This window comes from Dryas octopetala, chromosome 4, assembly GCF_963921425.1.
Source record: "Dryas octopetala chromosome 4, drDryOcto1.1, whole genome shotgun sequence".
Classification (NCBI taxonomy): domain Eukaryota; kingdom Viridiplantae; phylum Streptophyta; class Magnoliopsida; order Rosales; family Rosaceae; genus Dryas; species Dryas octopetala.
Window position 1 is genome coordinate 24,917,081 of NC_141369.1, and position 22,306 is coordinate 24,939,386.

General features: G+C 35.5%; 2 protein-coding genes across 9 annotated transcripts; one reads left to right on the forward strand and one right to left on the reverse strand.

Annotated features, from left to right (window-relative positions):
* Positions 1-1,463: 1,463 nt before the first annotated feature.
* On the reverse strand, positions 1,464-9,074 carry LOC147288734 (ATPase E1-E2 type family protein / haloacid dehalogenase-like hydrolase family protein). 2 transcript variants are annotated; one of them, XM_086239512.1, is made up of 12 exons: positions 8,765-9,074; positions 7,842-8,368; positions 6,060-7,417; positions 5,268-5,378; positions 4,893-5,169; positions 4,573-4,661; positions 4,374-4,482; positions 4,059-4,277; positions 3,822-3,947; positions 3,214-3,312; positions 2,693-2,884; positions 1,464-2,289 (listed from the first exon to the last, which is right to left on the reverse strand). In XM_086239512.1, exons 2-12 carry the CDS (start codon positions 8,232-8,234, stop codon positions 1,696-1,698), a joined length of 3,567 nt encoding a protein of 1,188 aa, XP_086095638.1. In that variant the 5' UTR covers positions 8,235-8,368; positions 8,765-9,074; the 3' UTR covers positions 1,464-1,695. The 2 variants fall into 2 exon arrangements, with proteins under 2 accessions (XP_086095638.1, XP_086095637.1); XM_086239511.1 differs by having other exon boundaries at positions 7,842-8,409.
* A 3,895-nt stretch (positions 9,075-12,969) lies between these two features.
* On the forward strand, positions 12,970-22,289 carry LOC147288735 (Protein kinase superfamily protein). 7 transcript variants are annotated; one of them, XM_086239899.1, is made up of 22 exons: positions 12,970-13,247; positions 14,174-14,288; positions 14,437-14,813; positions 15,371-15,625; positions 16,070-16,194; positions 16,329-16,373; positions 16,498-16,579; positions 16,679-16,747; positions 16,819-16,989; positions 17,088-17,153; positions 17,659-17,727; positions 17,870-17,998; positions 18,124-18,197; positions 18,721-18,927; positions 19,430-19,521; positions 19,634-19,710; positions 20,245-20,370; positions 20,442-20,484; positions 20,576-20,622; positions 21,451-21,512; positions 21,597-21,648; positions 21,898-22,289. In XM_086239899.1, the coding sequence occupies exons 3-22, from the start codon at positions 14,646-14,648 to the stop codon at positions 21,961-21,963; spliced, it is 2,025 nt and encodes a 674-aa protein (XP_086096025.1). In that variant the 5' UTR covers positions 12,970-13,247; positions 14,174-14,288; positions 14,437-14,645; the 3' UTR covers positions 21,964-22,289. The 7 variants fall into 7 exon arrangements, with proteins under 7 accessions (XP_086096025.1, XP_086096024.1, XP_086096029.1 ...); XM_086239898.1 differs by having other exon boundaries at positions 12,970-13,271; positions 14,174-14,813; XM_086239903.1 differs by lacking the exon at positions 14,174-14,288 and having other exon boundaries at positions 12,970-13,271.
* Positions 22,290-22,306: the final 17 nt, after the last annotated feature.

Consider the following 22,306-nt stretch of genomic DNA (forward strand, 5'->3'; position numbering starts at 1 on the left):
TTATATAATTAATAGATGAATACAAAACTTGTTGTGGAAGCAAGTCGCAAATTGGCCTAAATCTTGGAAAATCTCTTTGAAACCACAAGGAGGCATGTCATATTGTCACTGCCAAGTTACGTGATTATTATAATTATATAATTCCAAGTGGACTTGAGTGGGCTATTTTATCATGTTACTATCAATTTAATGTATGCCTAAATGCTGACCTTATGTGTATGGACCTTTCTGATTCTGATATGCTACATGGGATTCATTTCAACCTTACGTTTGCACACACTTCATATGCTTGCTGGTGTAGGAGCGGCTGACTAATTACACAACACATTACATTACATTAAATTCTAACAATAAGACCTTTGCCATAATTGATACTAGAGACGCGTGGCCAGATATACCTAGTTACATTATTTGCAAGTTTGTAAATTAGTTTTTCTAATGAGGAGAGTAAGGCTACATTTTAAATTCTAAATCGTACTCCATAAAATTTGAATTTGTAATACACAACCGATAAATTTTTCTTTATCAGAACGAGATAAAAAAATCTTTTGTATATACATAATTTGTTCGAAGAGAAAGAAATTTTGTTAACGAAAGATCGAAAAACTGGTAAATGGGAGCAACTGCTTTCACTTTTCTCTTAACATATTCACCATTGAATCTAAGGAATTGCTGAATTTTATTCTAAGGACTTGTTAGGCAAATATCAAATGAACCCTTTGGAATCAACTAGAAGCCAGCCATTGGTCTTGAATGTCAAGGTCTTCTCAGTCTTTGAAGGAAAATGAAGCTACGAAATCCGTTAAATAACGTGAACAACGCAAAAGAAGTTCAAAGGATCTCCGGCCACAACAACCCATTAGCCAAAAATATCTAGAAAAAGAGCTTCTTATTAAAGTGCTTACGTCAAGAGTGAAAGTGAACCCAAATTGACATTCTCTCCTGCCAGACTAGCTCTTTTTGGGTTCCACAATAAACAATAAACAATACAAGCCAGCCTTTCACAGAGTAGTCTGGAATTGAATCAAACCTGCATGCTGCACGTTGATGCTAATCTTCTTATTAATGGATTGGGTTGTGCAGTTAATGATATTAATACCAAACTAATATTATAATAATCCACACGTGGATTAACTTTTCTCTGATTTGTATAGTGTTATATTGTACAACTTCTGATAAGGGTTTGCAATTAGTTGTATTCTTGGTGGACCATCCAGAAGATCATATAGTATCTTACATCTTGATATTGGTGTTGATCTAAAAGATTAGTGGGTGGTTTAACAATGAGATAAGATTTGCAATAATCACCCAGAATCACTTTTTATCTCTACCTCATTTTAATTATGGTTCAATTATTGTGCAGCCTAGCCATAGGCTGCAAGATTGTTGGTTTTACTTTAATGGTTGCAACTTGCAAATTTAAGATGGCGTATATTATAATGGACAGCTTAAAACATGGGAATATAATATAATGGATTTTCTTTTTGTTTTCATATCTGATACATCAGCTTTACATGGCTAACCTACACAGAGGAGGTGAGTGGGGTATACAAATACTATACTAGTCCTGCCGTCTACATACTCATTGGCCATTGCCCAATCTACACTTCAAATGCCTCTCTCAAACTGTCAAACATATATAGAAACCAAAGTATGCCTGATCACAGAAGCTCAATTAACAAACATACAGCAATTTCACAACTCTCTTTCCCTCAGTCTCTGCCTCAGATGCTGTAGTTTGCCCCTGACTCTCAGGGGCAATTCACCAGAAGTCTCATTGTCACAACCTTCTAATCGTTTCTGTTGTATTACATCATGACGCATCGGTTTAAACCGTGTCTGGAAAGCCCGGTATGAGAAATACGGTAGCAGAGTGCAAATGACAACAAGAAGGGTGACCAACCAAAACAGAGGGCTGGGAGCACAGGCTTCCACCAGCACTTTGTGTGCTGTTGTAGATACACTTGGTGAGACAGAACCATATATCACTAAGAATACATACCAAAAGGCGATACTTCCCCAGATGAAGAAGTGCTGGATCCAAGTGAAGTAGTTGATGGAGAGTGCCATTTGGCAATTTACAACCCACACTACGCAAGTATACATTGTAACCCCTAGGACTTCATAGTCAACTACTTGACCGTCTTTCCGGAAAGCCTGGTCAATGATGGAATTGGTCGTGAAGAAGAAGATAATTATGGAGCTCAAAACTCCATTAAACATCCAACCAATTATCCGCGTCCAGCTGAAGAGGATATTCTCCACTCCCTCTAGATACAAGGAGGGGTACTGCAAACAGAACAAGCATGAACGACAAATAACTTTTCAAGCTCCAGAATAAGCTTCAAGGACTAAAAAGGAAATAAACAATAAATATGGAAAGCCATGGAGGTGAATATATTAGCCTTTGGTTTTAAGGATTAAGAAGTTATTATCCACAACTTTTTTTCTTACCCCTTGATATATAAAGCACATGTTACTAGAGTTGAAACTTACTAACAGCACTTCTCTTAAAGTGGAATTACCAAATGCCAAGCTATAACAGTAACATGGAGTGTATATCATGATTTTTTGCAGTCAACTGGCACCTTAGAGCTATAGTTTGTCAACCTTCAGTATCTTTCACCTTGAATATTCATTCAGTTTCCCTCATTTGTATATAAGCTTTTTGTAAGAGAAAATAATTGTATACCTTGAGGCACAGTCGTGCAGAAACATCCTGATCAAAAACACCAAGAGCAATTACAGGAAGCGATGTGAAGAAGACATTGTAGAATGACATGTACCAATCATTATAAGCAGGTTGACCAGAGAAAGAAGCATGGGCCTCAAACCAAAACAGAGTAAAGCCAAATGTAATGTTCTTGTAGAAGAAGTAGCATATCTGCATCAACCAAAAACAATAGAAAGGCACATATCAACAGGGAATGAATAGTTTTGTTGATTCTTTGTTGCCTAAACCTCCAGAACATTTCAATATTACAATTTACAACGCAATTAAATTAACAAACTAGTCATGCTCACAAGGAAACTGAAAGCCAGAAGATCTATGCAGCCTAAACTCCAAAGCAATACATGAAATAGGGAGTAAAGGGGAGAAATTAAAAAGAAACAAAGATTGTGAACTTGGAAGAGTGGCTTTGCTTCCTCAACCTACTGAGGAATGATTTTTTTTTTTTTTTGTTGTGGCAATTATAAGAAATTTGCTTTTACCATCATTGATATACGCCTGTAACACCAGTGCCCATGTACAAGCAAGAGACGCTCCAGAAAACGGAATTGAGCTATTGAAAAATCACTTGCCATCACTGCCTGCATTCAGGAATCAAATGGAATCAGAAGCTGGGTCTTAATTATCAATTATTCAATTTACATGTTTGATATCAGTCACCAAAAATAAACAATTATTGGTAAAAAATTGTATATATTCTGTATTCTCACTTTCAAAAGCGTAGTGATTACTAATTACCAGTTTCTTATTTCCTGTAATTTGTTGCCCTTTCATACCAAAAAATTAAATTCAAACAGCAGCAGATAAATATGGATCACTAAGCACTTGGAAAAAGACATACAAGATGCACACTAGCTTTAATTATTTCAGCATAAGGTCTGGGTAAAATAAACTTACCAGGAATGTAAAACTTGTGAATTTGATAAAAGAATATAGAATACCAAACAACATGCACGGAAGATGTTGAAGAATAGCAACATATGTCTATGAAACGCTACCTTTGTGCAGCCCCAAAGGAGTTGGGAATAAAGGCATGCTTTATTGATTATCATCGAAAATCATGAAATTCACAAACAAAAAACATAATCACCTGCATCCCTTCGACACCACTAATGCCAACTCCAATATCAGCTTCTTGAAGCATGCCAACGTCATTTGCCCCGTCACCAACAGAAAGTGTTGTTTTACCCGTTCCAGATTTTACCAATCTCGTAACCTGCATATATTTTATAGCTCTATCAGATTATTTTGTTAATCAGCAACAGGCCATATGTATAAACTTGGATAATTTGAATTGATATTCTCGCAAGCACGACAAGATACTTACAAGAGCTTTCTGTTTGGGCGTAGAGCGGCAGCATATAACAGAAGCACAATTAATTGCAAGCTCAAAAAATGATTTTTCCACATCCTTCTTGAGTGAAAAGTCCAAGGACTTCCCATCAATTATTAGGCCAAATGCTTTAGCTGAGCTGGAACTTTGTTTAGCTTCATTAATTTGCAAAATACCTTCTCCAATTTGCTTCTTTATGCTTTCAAGAGAAGCCTTAGAACAATCAAAGTTTCAGAAATTACCAAAAAAAGAAAAAGTAAAAAGAATTGAAAAAAAGATAGCACGACCCTTCGCCTTAGGATTCTATACCTTCTCAACTGCCTCTTTATCCCCTTGTTTCTCCAGGGCATTTATATCTGGTGAATCAAGACTGATGACAATCTGTTTCATATCTTTTCTAAGTAAACTGCAAGCATACCTGTAAAATTTTAAATAACTGTAGTATGTAAGTTCCAGAAAGGAAAATGAAAAAAAAAAGTATAATCTAGCACTAAAACTGATATAATACCCTATGTTAACTGCAGTTTCCATCTTATCACCAGTCAGGACCCACATCTTAATCCCAGCCTGGGCAAGCTTGTTGATACATTCAGGAACCTGCATTCCAAGAGAACTGTATCAGTATTGAACTAATTATCCAGGAAGGCAAACAAGTTTTTCTGAATACAAAAGTGGGTCTGGTATTTGCTTTTCTGATATGAACTGAAATTCACATAAATAACAAATAATGCAAGGCTCCAATTCAAAGGAGGAAGTAATAACAATAATTGCCAATAATCTAATCCAAGTGAAAGAACTTATCAAAAAATATCAAAATTCAATATTCACCCCCTTTTGCAGTTTGTCCTCAACAGCTGTCACACCAAGTAGAATTAAATCCCTTTCAATGTTATCAGCAGCCCCTTCAACCAATGCATCTCGGTCTTCAGTGAGAGAGGCTTTGGCCTTCAGAAACTTGTCTTCCCATATTTTATATTCTTCTAAACCAAGCTCACGGTATGCAATCACCAAGGTTCGTAAACCTGCTTCAGCATATTTATGACTGTGCTCCTTGGTCTGACCCTCAAACTGCCACCCATCTTTTGCAAGCCTTTCAAAGATTACACTGGATATGTATATGGATAAATGAAAATTATGGAATCAACACACCCAACTTGCAACTTTAAATGGTGAACCTGAAGCATGAGCACTCAAGAGTCTAACCTGTCTGCACCCTTGCAAAGGAGCAATAGTTTATTTTCCGGATTCCTTACAATTACTGACATTCTTTTGCGAGAACTACTGAACTCTAAGACATGAAGAAGCTCGTATTCCCTGGAATAGAAACGGAGTCACATGAAGACTGAATTGTAATATATATATGTACGTATGCATGTATCATGTACAAATGTGTGTACATATATGAGAGAGAGAGAGAGAGAGAGAGAGAGAGAGAGAGAGGAATATATAAGAATCTACATAATGAGAAGCCTTTATCTGATGTAGTTTAAGGCTGCTGTCTCATAATTGCATCAAGAAGAAACTTGCTTGGATTGGCACTTTGGCAGACCATAAGTACTATTCACCAAATATTTTGACTCATACCAAGATGCTTGTTTTTGCCTGCGTCTAAAAATCTAAATCCATGGAGGGCACATCTTCTTATTTAACAAAATAAATTACTAGAACTTGTTTATGCATTGCTTACATACTAAAATTTTTAACTAGACTTTCCCCTCCTTTTTAAGGTCTGTTCTTTTTACACAAAAGGCTTCATAAGAAAAAAGAAAACTCTTTTATCATTGCATGAGCTTTAACAGCACCTTCTTTTACTAACAAATTATACAACAGAAAGAAAACTTACACCAGATCTCAGAGCTTTATTATTAGCATATATGAGCATCCCGCTAACTTTTGTCATAAGTAAATTTTAAAATAGATATGTTTCTCACGTGTGTCAGAAGCTATTAGCTGTGAATGTAAAAATAAACGGGTCATGGTACAGAAGGAGCTCACCTGTCAACCTTTTGTCCAGTCTCAAAATCTAACTCATGCAATAATATGCTTGTTTGTGTCCTTTCAAAAAATTCAAAGCCAAGCTCCCTGGCAGCTATGACAAATGCTGCTTCATCTGGTGACTCAGCTTCATAGGATATTTCTCCTGATTCTTTATCCACAACAGGAATGGCTGTATGACAGATTGCTAAAACCCGAAGGAACTTCTGTATGATATCTGAATGAGGTTCATTGACCCACTGCCCATTCATGATGCGCTCGTCTCTAAAGTTGAAACCCTTAATTGACTTTTCAGACCCAACAGCATTACCAGTATGCCCTAGTACATCAGATGATATATCACCAGTTTCAGGCAGTCCATCCCTTCTGCTTGCCAGCGCCACCTCCACTTCTGTCACACCATGGCCATAAGCAGTGCCCGCTATCGAACATTTAACAAACTCCATGGAGTTACATGTCAAAGTACCTGTTTTGTCAGAAAGTATCATATCAATCATGCCAAGTTCCTCATTCAGATTAGATGTCCGTGCATGAGCTGGCCTATCTGTTTCCTCATAATACATATCCTGATCTTGGTTAATGAAAATACTCTGTAATACCTTCACAATCTCAATTGATACATATAGAGATATTGGTATCAGATACCCATACAACATAAGGGCTGTCAAGAAATGGAAAAAAGCGGCAAGTTCTGGTCTTTTGGGGTCATAAAACACAGTGGTATGATCTGGATGAAGATACCACCTTCTATACTTTCCATCATTTATATCTCGTTTAGTTTCACTTCCAAAAAAGACAGATCCAACAAAAGCTATCACAACCAGAGTACTGAAAAGAATGTAGATTATCTTATCCATTTTCCTCTCAATTTTACTTCTCTTCGAAGGAGGATCTGTAGAATTCTGCATCACTTTTGTGTCATGCCCAGTAAAAACAACAACACCATAGATATATTCAGTGTTTTTCAGCTTAGAGTCTCTTAAGAGTATCTGTTGTAAGGAAAGTGGGTATTCCTTGCCATCATAGTACAAAGTCCCAACAAATGAATATAGATTTTCATTTGGGTCCTCACATTTGATCACAGCCGAAAATTTTTTAAAGGAATTTTCATCACGAAGATGGGATGTCACCTCCAATGCATGCTTCAATTTTAAATTAGTTTCTCCATCAAGGTTCATGGTTTCAACATAACAAATCCCATCTTCATAGCTTGATGAAAGCAAAAACAGGTCAGCAGGAAAGTACTCATCCTTACGCACCTTCACAAGATCACCAACTCGGAGATTCTTCCATCTGGTCTCATAGAATGCATAATTCCTACCATACACTTTAACCTTTCGATTGTTTGCCTCAATATCCTGAAACCAGTTCAAATTTAGCTAACTTAATTAGGAAAACAAATAAATAGACATTAAAATATCAATTTGAAAGTATTTCCTAACAATGTTGCTCTTCCCAATTATGCTGCATCCATTTTGGATATAGAGAGTAAGCACAAATCCATATGAAAAGGCTATACTATCTCTATAATTGCGAATTCTCAAAAGACTGTCTACAAAAAAAATGACTACATAATGTGACCTTCCCTACATTAAGGAAAGATATATGCTGATTGCCTGATTATTTTTTCACTCTTTCAAATTGTGGGCCCCACCCTCCTCCCTTCATGACTAAAATAGTTTGAGCTATAGGTTCAAATAAGTAGTATAATCAACAGTGCAAAATGTAGAAAGAATATCAACATCTGGATAACCCAAAAACTAGAAAGATTTATAACATTACCTGTTTTCTTCGCCTCCAATCTTCAACAGCTTCCTTAGCCATAGTAGCTCCAATCACCACCAACAATGGTGCAAGAACACTAACAGCTTTAAAAGGCGCCAACGGACTAAACGACACACAAGCTACAACAAGAAAGTATATATTTGCAACCCTCCTAAACTGCTCAAATAAAGACTTGGGAATAAAATTCGCTGCCGTATACTTGGTTGTTGAAACATAATTTCCTCTGTATCTCGACTGAAGTGCCTCAGGATTATCAGGGTCATTACAATGCACAACCCTCGAGTACCCTCTATGCCCAATTTGGGCATGACTATCTTGGAAAGCAGATCCAATACACGAAAACGAATAGAGTTTGCTAAAATGTATCCCTCTCTTTCGCCCTCTTGTCATTTTTGCACGGTTGCACCTTAAACTCAAGTGAGTCTATCACACTTATCACTCAAACTCTCCTCAAACTTGCACCCACATTTATCTTTCACTTTCCGGGAAAATCACCAACGAACCAAACAAGTCACACCCACTTCCTAAAACACAAATTTTCCACCATTCCGCATTCAAGATTCGCCTAAATCAAGAAACAAAAGTCACCAAACAGAAGAAAATTATGTGTCCACGGCAATGGACTAACAGATGACTAACGTAGTCTATCAAAATCAAACAAAACCGTAGGATGAGCTAAAAAATCGAAACTTGAGCAACACATATATAAGAAAGAGCTTTGAATGCCTTGCTTGGCCAGATACACAAAGTGGGTGAACAAAAGTATATGTCACTGACTATTTTATTTTATTTTTTCAAGAAAAAGGAAAAGAATGCTTATTTGAAGTTGAAGAAATAGACAAGCAGTGCTACGCAGCTCAAAGAAGCTGCGTGGGAATTTTGGGAAACCCTAGAAAATTGTGTTAGTGAGAATTCCTTACTTCCATTCCAGGTCGCAGAGATCTCTTTCTTGCCACGGTTGTTTGTTTGAGCTCAAATGCAGAGAAAGAGGAGAGAGAATGATAAAGTGAACTTTGTATGAGTAGTAGTAGTAGTTAGCTTTGCCGCTTTAACAAGCAAAAGCAAGAAGACGGAGAGAGATAATATAGGAGGCGAAGCAGGTGATCATTGCCGTACACTGTGTGATGGACTCGGCAGACTCACACACATACAGTCATACTCAGTCAAGTACTCTTGTCGACTGAAGACTGAAGACTACACGGAGATCGTCGCAATCTTTGCCGCACACGTGGCTGATTGCTGATTGCGCTACAAACTACAAACTACAAACAATCCCTTATCCTCCTTCCACTCTTTCTCTTTTACCTTCAAACAAATTTGATTTTCGCAGACAGACAAACCGAGGAAGACAAAGGGCCTCCGACCCAACCAAAATAAAAACTGCAACCCCGTCGTTTTGTTATTTAATATTTATGTGATGCGCTCGTAACGCAATTATTTTCAAGAGTAGTAGGCTAGTAGTAGGCTAGTAGCAGATGTACCGACTCTTATATGTAATATTATTGTATTTTAAATAACCTTTTTTTTTAATAAACAATACTTTCTTTTTCCTTTTTGATAAAGCATAATCTTTTTTTTTTTTATTCCTTTTATTCATAATTAATTAAGAATCAGCCTTTCACCTGTACTGCACAACATTTAAAGCTTGACACGGTTTTCCTTGTGTCTTTCTACAGGGATCAAAGGGATATGTGTAAAACAAATTACTCAATAATAATACTACAATAATGTTAACAATACCACATCTTTAAATATTATATATGTACCACCTCTTGTATTAATGAGTTATACTTCTATTAGAATAATATTGTCAGTCTCAAATTTATGTTAAATTTAAATTGTAAATGATGTGACATTATATATAAGTGTATTACTTATTGTGATATAAAAATGAATTCATATATAAATAAAAATAAAATGTTATTTAAGATTCAAATTTAAGATAAAATGGTGTTCTATTTACCTTTATATTCATGAGGTTTTTAATATAATGAAACTATAAGGAGGTGTCTCAATTTAGATTTTAATAAATTTTAAAATTCATATAGTCTATTAAAATTTAGTTAAAATTCTCATAAAAGTTGTTATGTGTAAAAAATACATCTAAATTCATTAAAATCTTTCATTTAATAAAATTTATAACTTTTTAAAGATACTAAATTTCATTAAAATTTATTAAAATCTAAGTTGGAGATATCTTAAATTTTGAAAAATTTATTAAAATTTGAGTTAAAAACATGTAAATTTAATTAAAATTTTAAAATCTAATAAAATCTAAATCCAGCGAATGAGTCCTTCCTTTTGCTCTAATTAGTCTTTGATTTTGCTTCAAGACTTGTTGGGTTGACAGACAGCGGTAGGCCCAAGTCGCTTCTCCTCTGGTGGACAAGAGAGTCACATGCTGGGGTCATTAAATTAAATTTAGTACCTATTAAATCATGTAGCTAGGTACGTACATTTGTCACTGTTGCACGTGCATATAGGCTCCATTCATGTCATTGTCGTCGACCCACCTTGTAGAATGTAGATAATATACCACGTGGCATGCACAGCATAGCCATCACCGATGCCACACTTGTCCAACTCGCAGTCTCGTATACCTCAATAAAAAAGGTACTTCAGGCCCTTTCCCGTATATTCAAAGTCAAAATCATTTCTTGGCCAAAAAAAAAAAAAAAAGCCAAAATCATTTCATGGCCAAAAAAAAATTGTATCATATATTCACACTTTTTGCTTTTTTAACTCAAACACTATCTACGTTGCAGGCTTGCAGCAGGTGTGCTTCCGTACCATTAAAATTTTTTTTTTTTGCCAATTTATCAAGTATTAATATATGTCAATATATCACGTACAATTAATTTGTATGTTAAATCATCAATTTTTTTTTTAACTTTCTAATTTACCCTTAAATATAATTAAGAAGAGAGAAAAAAAGGAATGAAGAGCGGCCGGCTTCATTGGGGATGGATCGGTGTTGAGAGTGAGGATGGGTTGGCTGAGTTTTTTTTTCTTTTAAGTGTATTTAGATTTTAGTTTAGTTTTTTAGATTTTTTATAATCTTAATTGATAATATTACCTTTTAAGTTAATACAAAAATTGATAAAAATGGATGATAGGTGCCACACATTTGCACATATTGATACTTTGGATAGTAAATTGGCAAAAAAAAATAAAAATTGGATAGTATAAGAGCACACCCCCTATAATCTATGTGGTATTTGGATAAAAAAGTCTCATACAAGCCTTCACATGTGCTAATAACACTATGTAACATATTGATATAATATTATTAAATTATTTAAATTACATATTTGCATTTGTTAAAGAATTGTTTAGAGTTTGAATTATTAATAATTGTACACATGTTATAATTTTAGTAAATTAATAATACTATGTTAACATGTTACGTAGTATTATGATCAGTTAATAATTTCTCATAAAATATGACTGGTTAATCTACTACTCGTGAATATCTATATATATATATATTTATTAGTTTATTTGCCATAACATTTAATTAGTCATTAGAAAATTATTTTGGAGTGGAACCAGATTTAGAAAGTGTGTTGATACATATAGTTTACGTGACCCACATGGTGCAAGATGGGGAAGTTGAATTATCCGGCAACAATTCGTGTCACCAATACTATTTCATATATTGTTACTATCGTCTTAACACACCTAAACACCTATGTTAGTCCAAAATGGTCACAATCTCACTGGGTAGGCTGCCAAATTCCTACGTCCCACCACAACATTTTGATTTTTGATTGATTGTACTTTTGTACACTCTTCTACAACCCCATCCAATTTTTCAAACTAATAATGTTTCTTGGTCACCACATTGTGTTCACCAATATGGTGACTGGTAGCTTTCGTTTTGGTTGCACCCAGAAGGTTCCTCAATTAAGGGCTTGACCAAAATGCCACCTCAAGCTCATCTTAATTTTTGAAATTACACAAGGATAGGCCCATGGGCCGTTGATTTGCCCGATTTGGATGTGTACGTCATTGCTAGGCCCAATAATTCTTATTTGGGCTTTCATAGGGCCCTATTATGGCTCCTGATCCCCAGCGCAATGTAAACTTTGTAGGTGACTGCCGCCAACACGTCTACATAGAAGAACTATCAATTAACACTTTATGAGAATCCCGTGATGAGATAATAAAACATTAATAGGGCTCTAAAAACATGAGGTCCTTCGTGCAGTACCATAATTATGGGGGTTGGAAAGTTATTTCAACTGCACTATTTGAAGGGCCCAATTTTTTAAACTCGTAAAGGCCCAACCTTCCTATCATTGTTAAGAACAGCTTAGCCCAAGCCCAATCACATGTCTGAGTTGAACCAACTGAGCCCATAAAGTTTGATTTTATTTTATTTTTTTGGCCATGAAGTTTTATTTTCTTTTTAAATATGAAGAGGAGAGATCCCAAGTTGACACATCTTTCAATATGAGAGAGAAATACTATTAAACCAAAATGTTAATTATTTCATACTTTGTCCTTAAAAATTTTTTAAAAATAATAACACCAACAAAAGTTAATTAGTGAAAATGTTAAATACCAAATGTATGAATGATGGATACTAAATATACGAATAGTGAATACCAAATGTAAGAATGTAAGATACTAAAAGAACAAATGTTAAATACCAAAGGTACAAATATTAAATATACCAATGGTGAATATCAAAGGTACTCTTAACATTAGGAGGGAAAAAAATGCCTTCGGTTCTAAGTCCATCCAATGGCGTACTGGGGTGACCCAAGTCTGGTCTCTCCCGGGTGACGTTATCACTCCTATCCAATCTAATTGACTAATTATAAATTTATAATTTATACGATAAATCCCAATTACATGTAATCTCGCGGAGATATACACCAACTCAACTAAAATCTTGTCGCGGGCCCAATCCATTACATATTCATAGTTGGCTATCTATGTAAATAAGTATATTTTGAATGAATTACCAAGAAAAGAAAATGAAAATATATTTTGTACTCAAATAAATAAATAAATTATTCTCTTTTACTAAGAGTCTAAGACCAGGCAGCTTTTTTATTTTTATTTTTGGTATTTGTTGTTAAAAACATTTAAAAAAAGAAAAAAAAAAACGGTAAGAGATTCGATCTGAGGACCTAAGCCTGAGCGACAGTTGGATATAGAGAGAAACAGATAGAATAAGAGAGACAATCGGGGACTACAATCGACGAGCAATTTGAGCTGAATCGACGTCGTTTTGTCGAGGACGGCAGGGGTTCTCTAATTTTACTCTGAATCTTTGTCAGAAGAACTCAGATTCGGTTCTGGTCTGGAACTTCTGGTTCGTGTACTTTCACAAAGAAACGGAACCAAACGAGCTCCACTTTGGTCACCAAACCCTATGTCCGTGCGTACTCGGTACTCCCTCTGATAATTCTCCAGGTTCTTGTGCTTAAAGTGATTGAATTTGGAGGATTTCATTATCAAGTTTGCAACTTTATTTAGCAGCAATTAAAAAGTTCTGTTATTTACTTTTGTTTTGCTTAATTCAGTCCCTTTCTTCATGTCTGTAAGAATCTATACTTCTGTTTGGTGGAGTTGGCAAATGGGGTACTAGAACTTTACTTTGATGATTTCAGATGGTTCTGTGGGGCCAATTTTTAAATTTGAATGTCTAGTGTGGCTAATTTGATTGAAAAAAATGTAGAAATTTAAAATGGTAGATTGCAGAACCACAATTCCCATCTCTCTCTCAAACTTTAAGTTGCGATGAATTGTTGCGAAGAAGCTCCTTTTTTTTTAGCGAGTAAATTGTTAGAAGCATGGATTTAAGGATGGTAGATTGCAGCAACACAATTCTAATCTCTCTCTCTCTCTTAAAAATTTAAGTTGTGATGCATTGTTGCAAAGAAGGACTTTTTCTTAATGAGTAAATTGTCGCAAAGAAGCATACGCTCAAGGAAGTGGCACTAGGGAGTTCTTTTGTTTTTCCGGGAGTGGGGATTGTTCTGAAACTGATAAACAGGATTCCCTGTAAGATGGTCTGTACTCTGGAAACAGTATTAGTAGATTTGCACTTTCCAATAAAGCCAATCCTTTAAGATCCAGAAAGCAAATCGTGTCACCCATTACTGAATTAGGATTAATTTTTGAATTTTGTTTTGTTTCGTTTCATTAAAGTTTTGTTTTATTTATATTTTTTGTTACAAATAATGTCGTTTTTGCCTTGTGTTTGAAATATTACATATTTATGCCAAAATAATAAATTTGAATCACTACAGTCATCATCTCTGGTTTTCTGTTCTGCTTTAATATGGCTAATTTATACCTCATTGATTTTGTAGGTATTTTCACATATCTTTTCCTAGGAAATCAACCATCCCTCTTTGGCATGCACCTTATATGATAAACATTCAAGTTGGTCTCGTGTGAATAGTTGGCAGTTCAAAGTTGGGCAGTGTTAGTTAGTCTGCACTTATTGCCAAAGTTACTAGATTTGTAGCCTTATCAACAGTTCTTGTGAATGGTGTAATTATATTGTTGCCTATTAGAGATAGCTATCAACATTGTATAATTAACTTGTTTTTGGGTTCCTGAAATTCATTAGGCTATAAATGGAAACAATTGGTGAAAAAAAATCTCGATGAAGTTGCTGGATGTATCCACTGTTTTGTGTTGAGCAAAGGGAAAATGCTATTGAATTGGAAGAAACCCCATATTAATTTGATGCTTATCTCCTTGGGGTACACTTTATTCATGTTCTTTGGGGAATCTAGAAGTAAAGAGGGTTTCAACAGTGTAATATAACAAGAAACCATGGAGCATATATTGGACAAAAAGTTTCCTCTGGATGCAAAAGACTATAAGTTATATGAAGAAGTTGGTGAAGGTGTCAGCGCTTCCGTGCACAGGGCACTCTGCATACCACTTAATGAGATAGTTGCCATCAAGGTTCTTGATCTTGAAAAATGTAATAATGACCTGGTATGTGAACTAATATCTTTTGTAATTCAAAATCTGTTGTTTTATATTTTTGAATGCATCTGATTGGTCTCTAAAGGACGTTTATATTTGGCTTATCATGTTCACTTGGGTCCTTTGTCCAAGCATTTATGGACTAATTGAACTGTATGCAATAATATTGCATTTTCTTTATAGCCACTCAGTTACAATTTGTGAGAAGGAATTAAAAAAAAAATTGTGAGAAGGAATCCATTGCATCATGGCTGACTTCAGTATGTTATCGGAGAGTTATACTTTATAAACATGTTGAATTTGTTCTCTTAAAGTTTCGGCACAACTATGACACAATCTAACAGGAGTTACCTGAGAAGAAATTTAAGTTTCTGAGTTAGCATTACTTTTCAAGTTATCATGCAGATATATATATATATATATATATTTTAATCAAGTCATCATACATATTGAAATCTCTCCAAGAACATTGTCTGTATGATTGACTGATTGCTTGTCTTGAAGCTGTCAATGGGCTTTTCTTTTGAAATATCTTCTACAATTGTATCTTTTTTCAAATTTTGCAGGATGGTATCCGGCGGGAGGTACATACAATGACTTTGATTCATCATCAAAATGTATTACGAGCACATTGTTCATTCACTGCTGGTCACGCCCTTTGGGTTGTGATGCCATATATGGCTGGGGGATCCTGCCTGCATATAATGAAATCTGCGTATCCTGAAGGTTTCGAAGAGCCTGTTATTGCGACTTTATTGCATGAGGTTCTAAAAGCTCTTGTTTATCTGCATGCTCATGGCCACATCCATAGAGATGTGAAGGTATCATACTCGTCTGCTGATCGTATCATTTTACCAATAAATTTTGTGTATGCTTCTTGCACGTAATCAATAAATTTAGTTATTGATTGTCTTCATCATTATTGAATAATGGGATATCACTGTCACCTTTTGTAGAAGACTAATGAAATTGGTATCCTTGGAACCAAGAGTGCTTAATGCAAATTATTATCCAATGCATGAGAAATTTATTTATGTATCTTGCTTTTAAAGAGATTAATCTTATACTTGTATGATATTCTGTTGAATCTCTGTCCACTACCTCTTAGCATGCGACTAACAGGCCTATATGTGTGTGTCCTGTGTATATGATAAGCTTGTGTACGGTTTGCTAATATGTCATAGCTTACTGTTATGGATGCCTTTTCTTGTTGAAGGATGGTCTGCATTGATTTTCTTATTCACGTTCTTAACCCCCATTTTCAGGCCGGGAATATTTTAATTGATTCTAATGGTGCAGTCAAGTTAGCTGACTTTGGAGTGTCAGCATGCATGTTTGATACTGGAGATAGACAACGTTCCAGAAATACTTTTGTTGGAACTCCATGCTGGTATTTTTGTTAATCTTTTCCTACAGCCCTGTATATCATGTTCTAATATTAAATATCCTATTGTCACTGTTGATTCAATTAAAGCAATTGAAGTTGTATGTACGTTAAAATACTTTCTTTTTGTCTCTTTTTAGGATGGCTCCTGAAGTTATGCAGCAATTACATGGATATGACTTCAAGTAAGTTGGTTTCTTATCTGACCTCTCTTTCTTTGTTCTTCTATTTTCCCTTGTTTCTGCTGCTTCCATGTTATGCTTGGTTGAAGTTTCTTATGTTATATCTTACCTTTTGCTTCATGAACAGAGCAGACATATGGTCATTTGGAATAACAGCACTTGAACTTGCTCATGGCCATGCTCCATTTTCCAAGTATCCACCCATGAAAGTAAATCTCTTGAATTACTCTTCCTACTAGAAGGGTTTCACTGGTGCATATAGTGTGAATTCAGAACTTTTCTCTTGCCTTTTTGCCCCCTTTTTGCAGGTTTTGCTGATGACTTTACAAAATGCACCCCCAGGCCTTGACTACGAAAGAGACAAGAAATTTTCAAAGGTTTGTGTTGGCCAGTTGAAACTCACATCTTCCATTCTCAAATTTTATTCCTGAAGTGCTACATTTTCCAGTCTTTCAAAGAGATGGTAGCTGCTTGCTTAGTGAAGGATCCAAAGAAACGTCCAACATCGGAAAAGCTTTTGAAGCACCATTTTTTCAAACATGCACGACCAGTTGAATATCTGGCTCGTACCATTCTTGATGGCCTTGCTCCATTAGGTGATCGTTTTAGGATGCTGAAGGTCTCGTGTTATTCCTAGACTGCCTTCTTCACTTGTTGATTCTGTTTTGTATGTGGCATAACTTCAGCTACATTTTTTACTTGTTTCTTGTGTATTAGGCAAAAGAGGCTGATCTTCTTGTGCAGAATAAGGTTCTCTATGGGGATAAGGATCAGTTATCACAGGTGAGATTTACTTAAAAACATTTATAAATCTAGTTTTGCTAAATATGTTGATGGTACTTTAGGTGTTAAATTGTAGTGTGGAATGGTCTTTTAGGTTTCAGCATTTCAAGTTTCCTTCCCCCTAGGACTTCTTTCTTTTCCTTCCATGTTCTAGTTGTTAGCAATTTGGTGTTTAATAGGTCCAAGCGTCTAACAGAATAGATAATATATGTATTCAAATAATGATTCCATTGTCCTCCATAAACCTTTATATGTAGTCAAAGCATGAGTAGTTTAAAGGGCCATAATCTTCTTATCTTATAAACAGGAAGCTTAATTTTAATGTTGCAAATACATGGCACATATTAGGACCTGTGGCTAAGCTTGTAATCCCTCATCATTGTCGAATTTGTCCATGTGTGCATGCATTATAATCATGTGTACTCAAAGACTTCCTCCTTGGTATTTTAATTCCTGGGTTTCCAAATATTAACACCATCCTGAATATAAATTTTCTTTCTTACAGCAAGAGTATATCCGAGGAATCAGTGCCTGGAATTTCAACCTCGAGGATTTAAAAAGTCAGGCTGCCCTTGTAAGTAATGCCAATATCTAGCCTATGTCTACTTATTTTATTTCTGATTACTTATGAAAATTGTTTGATTGGTGAGTGGAATATGTTATCATAGCTTTCAATATTTTGTTTTACATCACCTCTGACATTGTGTTGCCTGCAGATTCAGGATGATGGCATGCCACATGCACCGAGTAAGAAGCAAAGTGACAAGTATGAAGATGTTAGTTTTCCAGAAGAGAGGGAGGCCATTGAAATGGCAAACCAGTCAAATGCTGCATCTAATCAGGAGGTATAGTAATCACTGTGAATAATGATTTCTTTATTCCTTTGTTTTTTTTAATTTCCCTTATCACTCAGATATTCAATTTTGAAGTTATAATATTTCTTTCATGTGTTTGGCATCTCCCTTTTTAGGATGGCTTCAACGATCTTCATGATTTGGACAGCTCACTTGCTTCATTTCCTATTAAACCTCTTCAAGCACTTAAGTATGACTGTTTTCCTTTTCTGTTCTCATATTATCCACTGATAATTTCTTCAGCCTTATCATATTAACTGGTTTGCGGGCAGGGAATATAGTTTTCTAAGAATTATCATTTACAACAGATTTTGTATTGCAGTCCATCAAATTATTATTGCTTAATATCTTTGGATTTTGCTGAAAGTTATTGCATTCAATCCGTTTTATGTAACCTGCTAGTCATTACTTTTATTATGGATTTTCCCAAAACTATTAAGATATTTTGGGTGTTTATTTAGAGTGAACCTTAGCAATTTAACTTTCATTGGGACTGTAATTGTTCCTTTCTATAAAACCTTATATTTTGATGTAGAAGTTGTTTTGATGTTTGCTTGGCTGTTTGATTGCGATTTTTTTTAAAAATCCTACTTCGCCGATGTTTCTTTTGTTTGCATTTCTGTTAGAATTTCTACTAAATTATGGATTAATTTAAAGATTTCTTTTGGTATTTAATGTTAACTTTATGTAAGCAATTGCGTTTTATGATGCAGAGGCTGTTTTGATGTCTGTGAGGAAGATGTGAGTACAACTAGTCCTAGAACCATTGATCAAGAAAATGGAAGAAGTGAGAGTGAGACTTTAGGGAAAAGTAGCTCTTTACCACGTCATCTTATTCCCGAACCTAAAAAGTTTCTGAGCGGTTCACTACTACCGGATAATGTGCTTTCTCCTAAAAAGGTTATTGGTGAGGGGGAGAGGTAAGCTTTTTTCCAGATAAAGTTGTTCGGAATTTTTCTTTTTATGCTGGGTTCTTTAAAATAATTTTATCAGTAGATGCTCTATTGGTTTCCCCCTTAACCAGTTCCCATGCATCAAGCATTGTTTGCATGCTAGATCTTTGGCTGAATGAAAAGCAGCTAGTCTTAAAACATATTTTTCTGGGGGATATAGTTATTTGTGATCTTGTTATATCTACTTAGAGATTGCACAATTTGTTTCCTGATAGGGTTGTGTGGAGCGAACTTTTGTTGGAACTAAACTGTATTTAAGATTCCTCACTGTTGAAAGGTCATGAAACATTACGTCATTCGATCTTAATATGGATTCATGCCCTGCTTCTTCATTTTCATTGTCGTTTTCTGTAAAAATATGATTCCTTTGAGTTCTCATTTGACGGTCATTATATTTTTGTGTGATTGTGTGCATAAGTTTGATTTTACTTAGCTATAATGAATTGAATATCTTGAATATATTTTGAAGGGATTATCCACAATCAAAATGTCCACCTGAGCGGAACTATAGTGGTCCATTGTTGTATCGCCAGAAGAGAGATGCCAATAACCCTGTATCTGGTATATCTCTTGTAGTTTTGTGCTCTCATCTTTTTTCCCTATGCCTTATAGATGTTATCACTTGTTTGTGCTCTGTAAAAACTATTATGGTGTTGCTGCTCTGTTCATGCAGCTGAGGATATGTCTGAAGGAGCAGTTGTTCAGCGTAAGGGTCGCTTCAAGGTCACTTCAGCAGACCTCAGTCCCAAGGTACATATGAATAAAAAATTCATCATCGCTACCAAGCTCAATTCAGCCCATAGTTTAACACAAGGGCAAATCCATTAATGTGATATCTTATCTTGGAGAATTTTTTTTTTTCTATTTCATCATAATATGTACCACTTGTAGTTTTATAACTTTACGGGCTGCATGTTTGTTGAAACTTAGTTTGCAAAATTGGATAGACTTGCGCTTTCTGTAACAGATATACCTAATGTACTTCAGTCCTGGAATGTTGTCTCAAGTTCAATTATCCCTTATTGGAAGCTACCTATATATATATATATATATATATACAGCTTAAAAGCATTGCTCCTTAATTGAGGCGTCTGTTGGGGTTTTTATGTCTTAGCTTTTGAATTTTATATATTTCAATTCCCCTTCAAATTAGGAAATGCTCAATAACTGCAGAAAATTTGTGTATTTATGATGTTTCACTTTATAAAATAGGTAAGATTCAATTTAGCAGGATTCTTTTAGAAAATGGCCTTATAACCATTGCTATTCTTATCTCTTTTTCAGGGTCCTTCAAACTGTTTGTTTAGTCCTGTTTCTGGAGGTTCAACTAGTCCAGCAACCACAAACCTTACAGCTGCCACTGTTCTCCCATCATTACAATGCATTCTGCAGCAAAACTCCACGCAAAGGGTATGCACCAGTTTATATGTCTTACCCCGTTCCATAGAGATGTCTCAATTTTCCTTTTTCTCTTTTGACAGGAAGAAATAATTAAATTGATCAAATATGTGGAACAGACCTCCGGTAATGTTTCCCACCTTTTGATCTTATATTTTTGGCCTTTTAACTGTGTTTGCAAATTTTTATTGGGTTTGATACTTTCTGCCTAACGCAGGAATTCCAGGGGAGTCAGCCGATGCAAGCACCAGTGACCTTTTGCAGGTAAAGACCATCCCTATTATGTTTTAGGATTTGCGTTACCATCGCTAGCCTATTGTCATGGGTCTCAGGCGTTTTCTATTCAACACAAAAGATGAGCCTTTTTGGTGGTGTTGGCTACTCAACCCCCTTATATACTCAGAACCCTTCCAATAAGTTAATAACTCAGCCGTTTCTCATCCAATATGCAATTGTAACATTCTCCCTCACTTGAATATGCGGTTCTCATGCCATTGCTGGCCCCACATCTTGATGGGTCCCTCCCTGCCTACTTGTCCACCTACCGACATAGGGGACTCAAAATCCTACGACACCCTCTGATGTTGGCACTCAGAGTGAAATTGAGGGACCCACAAAGCTTACAAGGGACTGGTTCTGCTCTAATATCACTGTTACGTGCCGAAGGCTTGCCATTGTATGTGGTGCTGCCTACTACCCCTTTATAAGCCGAGAACCCACCAGATTCCTATTTTATGTGGGACTGTGACACAATATATACTGTATTGTGATTGAAGTAATTGTATCACTGGCAGTAATTGTTAGCTATTTTTTTCACTATTTAGTTAATTTCGAGAATCATCTTGGTTGTAGATGATGTGCCTCTGTGATATTGTTGCTTGATGAGTCGTTATTAATTGAAAATCCTTCGAAGTTACTAGGGTTTTTATCATTGTAGATGTAATCAATGTAACATGTGATTCTTGATAATAAGTTGGCCATTGTGCCTCCATAAGATGTCGGTTGGGCCAAATGCTGCAGTTTTGTGGACCGTCTTTTTAATTGATGCCAACATGAACTAGAATTTAACAATGGTATATCTTATCAATGCAGACACCTCCTGCTTCCTTAAGGGAGAGAGAGTTGCAGTCCCTCGTGATTCATCTGCAGCAGAGGTATATGAGTAATCAAATGTTTTTATTTGATGTATTCTTGATCTTCTAATTGACATTCTACTTATACTCCGTCTCTAATGTCAGTGTTGGGAATCTTGTTGAAAAATTACAAAGACAGAAGATGAAAAATGCCCAGGTTTGTGTATTTATCTTGAACAGTTTCTTTGTTGATTTAAATAAAAGTTAAGTGCATTGTACTAATTCCTTCGTTTAGTTCTTTACGTCCAGTGTCGTAATTGTCACTTAAATTGTCACCGTCTATGTTGACAAAGGACTGATTTAGTATTTCTTCTGTTTTTAATAGATTTATTGGTTTAACTATCTATTAATAATCATATTTCTTCTTTCTATTAATCAGAACAGATCTCTTCTCTTTGGTTTGCAGTTAGAAAAACAATTGAATTATTTGGTCAACAAACAACAAAATGGAAGAAACGGAAATGAAGCATGATGGTAATGTCGTGTCCACAGTCCACCATTGTCAGCCAAACCAAATGGTTGCTTTGGCCAGCAAATGCAAAGTGTTACAGAAAGAAAATGAAGCCGCCGCCTGATGATTTTGTTGCCTGGCAATGGTACGTGGAGATCAGCAAGCTACTTCTGAATGAATCATAGGAGCATTGTTTTTTTTTTTTTTTTGTATTCTAGTGTACCATACGTGTAATGTGTGTTAGTTCAGACATTCAAATTTTGAGGATGCTATTCCTTGAATCTCATTGTGTAACATGTACTTTATTGACCCGATATTGTAATTATATTTACAGTTCAATTCTCTCCTCCCCTGAGCACAATTG

What these genes read in the sequence shown, in the direction of transcription:
- LOC147288734 (XM_086239512.1), bottom strand. Translation starts at nt 8,234, where the DNA reads ATGACAAGAGGGCGAAAGAGAGGGATACATTTTAGCAAACTCTATTCG. An exon ending in ATTGGAGGCGAAGAAAACAG is followed by an intron (nt 7,418 to 7,841) that starts GTAATGTTATAA and finishes AACTGGTTTCAG; the next exon opens with GATATTGAGGCAAACAATCG. An exon ending in GAAACTGCAGTTAACATAGG is followed by an intron (nt 4,483 to 4,572) that starts GTATTATATCAG and finishes AAAATTTTACAG; the next exon opens with GTATGCTTGCAGTTTACTTA.
- LOC147288735 (XM_086239898.1), top strand. Translation starts at nt 14,646, where the DNA reads ATGGAGCATATATTGGACAAAAAGTTTCCTCTGGATGCAAAAGACTAT. An exon ending in GTTATTGGTGAGGGGGAGAG is followed by an intron (nt 18,928 to 19,429) that starts GTAAGCTTTTTT and finishes TATATTTTGAAG; the next exon opens with GGATTATCCACAATCAAAAT. An exon ending in GCACCAGTGACCTTTTGCAG is followed by an intron (nt 20,623 to 21,450) that starts GTAAAGACCATC and finishes TTATCAATGCAG; the next exon opens with ACACCTCCTGCTTCCTTAAG.